Source organism: Mastomys coucha, unplaced genomic scaffold (genome assembly GCF_008632895.1).
Source record: "Mastomys coucha isolate ucsf_1 unplaced genomic scaffold, UCSF_Mcou_1 pScaffold18, whole genome shotgun sequence".
NCBI classification, from domain to species: Eukaryota; Metazoa; Chordata; class Mammalia; order Rodentia; family Muridae; genus Mastomys; species Mastomys coucha.
In genome coordinates this window covers 67,497,130-67,501,051 of record NW_022196900.1, presented here as the reverse complement: position 1 = coordinate 67,501,051, position 3,922 = coordinate 67,497,130, and the positions used below count along the sequence as shown (strand labels likewise).

General features: G+C 49.9%; 1 protein-coding gene across 1 annotated transcript in view; it reads right to left on the bottom strand.

The window, feature by feature from the left end:
- Echdc2 (enoyl-CoA hydratase domain containing 2) overlaps positions 1 to 3,922 on the bottom strand; it is a 14,253-nt gene that overhangs the window by 4,599 nt on the left and 5,732 nt on the right. Inside the window, exons 4-7 of the mRNA XM_031378122.1 lie at positions 3,483 to 3,569; positions 2,719 to 2,811; positions 1,643 to 1,699; positions 1,302 to 1,489 (exon numbers count right to left, since the gene is read on the bottom strand). Of these exons, the coding sequence (XP_031233982.1) occupies positions 1,302 to 1,489; positions 1,643 to 1,699; positions 2,719 to 2,811; positions 3,483 to 3,569 (425 nt within the window). The remainder of the gene's footprint in view (positions 1 to 1,301; positions 1,490 to 1,642; positions 1,700 to 2,718; positions 2,812 to 3,482; positions 3,570 to 3,922) is intronic.

Here is a 3,922-nt window from a genome sequence, read left to right as displayed (position 1 = left end):
TATATTTTAAAATGTTTTGGAGTTAATATATTTGACCTCAAAGTTATTAAATTTTTATACATATTCTACTTCTTAAGAGTGTCTGTGTGTTTGTATGTATGCATACTTCTGTTGGTGTGTGGAGACCAGGTCACAGCCTCAGGCTCACATTTCCTCCTTGGGGATGCTGGTCCACTTTTTTGAGACATGGTCTCTCATTAGTTCCCCGATTAAGTTTAAGGCAGCTGGCCTCCAAAGCCCTGGCCTTTTTTTTTGTTTTGACATTCGTTCTGAGGATTGACTCAGATTCTCATGCTTGAGAAGCAAACACTTTACTTGCTGAGGTCCTTCGACACATATTCTGCAATCTGAAAATAAGTCTTACTGTAATTTGTTGCTACAGTTACTCGGTGACCTTGAGGAGGTCAGTTGCTTTACACCTTTTTGAAAATGTGAGCTTTCAACCGTGCTCCAGCTTCCTCTGTGAAAAGCCAGCAGGCCTCCAGGCCTTGGAGACCCACATCAGCTCAATTCTAGGTCTACACCTGCTTAGCAAGCAGTTTAAATCTTGTGAGATCACCCTGGATAGCAGATAGCCCAGGCAATCCTTTAATTCACTAGCTAGGGATGGGTGCTTGCTTAGCATGCAAGGGATTCTCTCTACTAACTACCAGTTCTTTCTTAAGGATTTTAAAAAATGAGTTAATGTATGTCCTGAATATCTCAAGAAACAACCACCGTGCAGTGTGGTAGGAAAGATGACTGGTAGCATATCTAGTTTCCCAGTCCTTGGGGACACACTATCACATGCGCCTCTTGGCATTTGAAAGGTATCTACCGTGGATGAGTGACTGTTTGGTTCAGTTCAAGAAACTTTACTATGAGCCGGGCAGTGGTGGCGCATGCCTTTAATCCCAGCATTGGGAGGCAGAGGTAGGCCGGTTTCTGAGTTCGAGGCCAGCCTGGTCTACAGAGTGAGTTCCAGGATAGCCAGGAAACAGAAAACAAGACAGAGAAACCCTGTCTTGGGAAAAAAAGAAGAAAAAAAGAAAAAGAAACTTCACCGTGCTCCATACAAGAGATGAAGGTGGCTATCATTGCAATTACTAGGCTTCATAGCTTTGATGGCTTGAAGCTCACTAGATTCCAGTCCTCGGTTCATTTTGTGTTTTACTTCAGAATTAAAGTTGGTGGTGAATAACAGGCTAGGTGCCCAGACTCTAGGAGGTTGTGTTTTATGTCTTTAGGTATGTGGATCTCATGCAGCTCTAGGAAACGTCTGGGCCATGGGCCTCCCTTCTGTGCCCCAGCTGTTACCATACCTGAGGCAGGATCTCCTGTGCCAGTGCCAGGGCCCGGTGGTAGGCAGCATTACCCTCCTCGTTCTGAGCCACAGCATGATTTACCAGGCCCAACTCATGGGCCTGTGCCCCACTCAGTCGCCGGCCTGTGAAGATGAGCTCCTTCGCTAGGGCCACGCCCAGACAGCGGGGCAGCCTCTGAGTCCCTCCTGCCAGTATGGAGAGGTGAGAGCAGTGAGTCAGGGTGACAGAGGCAAATCTAGAGAAGCCCATCTTGGGAAAGGTCAGGATGGACGGAGGAAAGGATGGAGGACGGGGAAGTGGGAAAGACAAGCATTGAGGATACAGTCAGGTGAAGTTACCTGCTCCTGGGAGAAGTCCTCGAGTGGTCTCAATTAGCCCCATGACAGCCGAGGAAGCTGTTTATAGAATAGAATGAAGTTGTCCCCTGCCCTTCCTCCATTACCAGTCCATAGCTCTGTCTCTCCAGCTACTTCCTCATGGTCCAGCCATGCTCTGGAAGAATCCTAGCCTGAGTTGGGAGGCCCAGGCCAGCAACCACTACCCCAGCTGCTGCAGTTGTGAGTCACCAGGCTGTCTCTTCCTAAGCGTGAAATCGAAATGACTGCCCTTCTGCCCATGTCAGACAGGCTAGGGAATAACTACATACCTGGATATATATTTTAGCATTCCTGGGTTTGAAAGAGATGGCATGAGGAGATGTGTACAATGTTGGCACTCTGTCTACTTCTCAAAAGGGCTCCCCAGCTAAACGTAACCTTGAAAAGTGACCAGTGACCTTTGTCATCCTCCACTACTTAGGGCTCAACTTTAATCACAAGCCTGGCGGGCATCATAAACCAGACAACACTGCCCAGTGACTTGTGCAATGAGCTGGGACAGTGAAAAGCAGTCCTCATGGCTCACCTTTGTTTAGCTCTGACTTGGCCAGATCTAGATGGTCAAACTCCCTAACTTCATCCTCCTTGGCTTCCTTTCCTTTTGCTCCCTGGTCGGCTATAGCTCAGGGGTTTTGAAAGCATTCCATGAGGAAGGCAGCTCTCACAGGCCTGGTATGACAGCAGTGGGTGGTGGAACCGCTTCACCAGCTTCCTCCAGTGTCTCCTACGCTTGCCTCAGCTTTTCTTTTTCTTTCTTTCTTTCTTTCTTTCTTTTTTTTTTTGAGACAGGGTTTCTCTGTATAGTCCCGGCTGTCCTGGAACTCACTCTATAGACCAGGCTGGCCTCGAACTCAGAAATCCGCCTGCCTCTGCCTCCCAAGTGCTGGGATTAAAGGCGTGCGCCACCACTGCTCAGCTGCCTCAGCTTTTCTTTAGTTTGGAAGTCCCAGAATGGTGGCTGACCTAACAGAAACCTGACTTTCATGGCTTGGCTTGCTTGCCCCGTCCCATCCTCCCAACTCCATCCTACCAAGTACCTGCAATTCGGAGGTCACAGGCCAGGGCAAGTTCCAAGCCCCCGCCTAAGGCAAACCCGTCCATGGCTGCAATGGTAGGCGCAGGGAAGGCTGCTGTGGAGACAAAGAATGGGTGGGGTTCAGCTTGCAAATGCTAGCACGTCCAGGACAGAGAAAGGGCCAAAGCTGGTGGCCTAGAGGGTCTTGCAGAGCCTAGATTAGAACCTCACATGGCACCTCAGCCAGGTTACCTGAGGAGAAAACTAAGGTAAATGTTGGGTGCAATCGGGGATTAAGAACAGGGAAGTGGGCTGATGTCAGAAGACCCACTCTCTTGCTGGGGGACCTCCCTTCCTGTGTGCCAAGCCCTGGGCAAGGGTGCCAGCATTCATTGGAGGCTTTAAAGGGTGGCTGAGAATTCAGGTAGCTGGGAAGGGTATGCCAGGCAATAGGAACAGCCATTGTCAAAGCCTGAAAGTCTGTTCAGTGAACTTGACTGCTCTGGAGTTACTGGACAGCAACTCTGAGATCCACTGGTTACTGGGCATATGGCTAAAGAACCAAGGTTACTTCTCTAATAGAAACCGCTTGTAACATGGAGGCGTATGCACACCTGCAGTTCCAGCAATGGGGGAAGTCCAGCCTAGACTATCTAGTGTACCCCTCATGAGAGAGTCATGTCCCAACAGAATACTGATCTCAACAGAATACTGTCTTTGGAGAAGGGTTGGGGTCAGGCAGAGGCAGTGCCAGCAGGGGCTCCCAGCCCTCCATCCGACTCTTACCAATCTCACTCATCAGGCCTCGGAGCCGCTGGACAAAGGTCCCCACCTCCACGGCACTCATCCGCTCCCGCTCCTTCAGGTCCGCACCTGCAGAGGGCAATCTGTTGCTGGCCACTATGAAATGGCCTTTTAGAAAATCCCAGGTGGTTAAAGGAGCCAGCAAAGGAGACCTAAGCAGCAGCAGTCAGGGAGGAAGGTAAGGAACCAGGAAACTCAGTCACAGGAGCCAGTGGGGGAAGCAGGTATCAGTGCAGAGAGGTCAACCACAACATCAAAACAAAGTGGGACTACTTCAGAGTGAGCATCCTTTCTACATCAAAGAACATGCCAGGGGCTGGAGAGATGGCTCAGTGGTTAAGAATACTGACAGCTAGCCGGGCGATGGTGGCGCACGCCTTTAATCCCAGCATTTGGGAGGCAGAGGCAGGCGGATTTCTGAG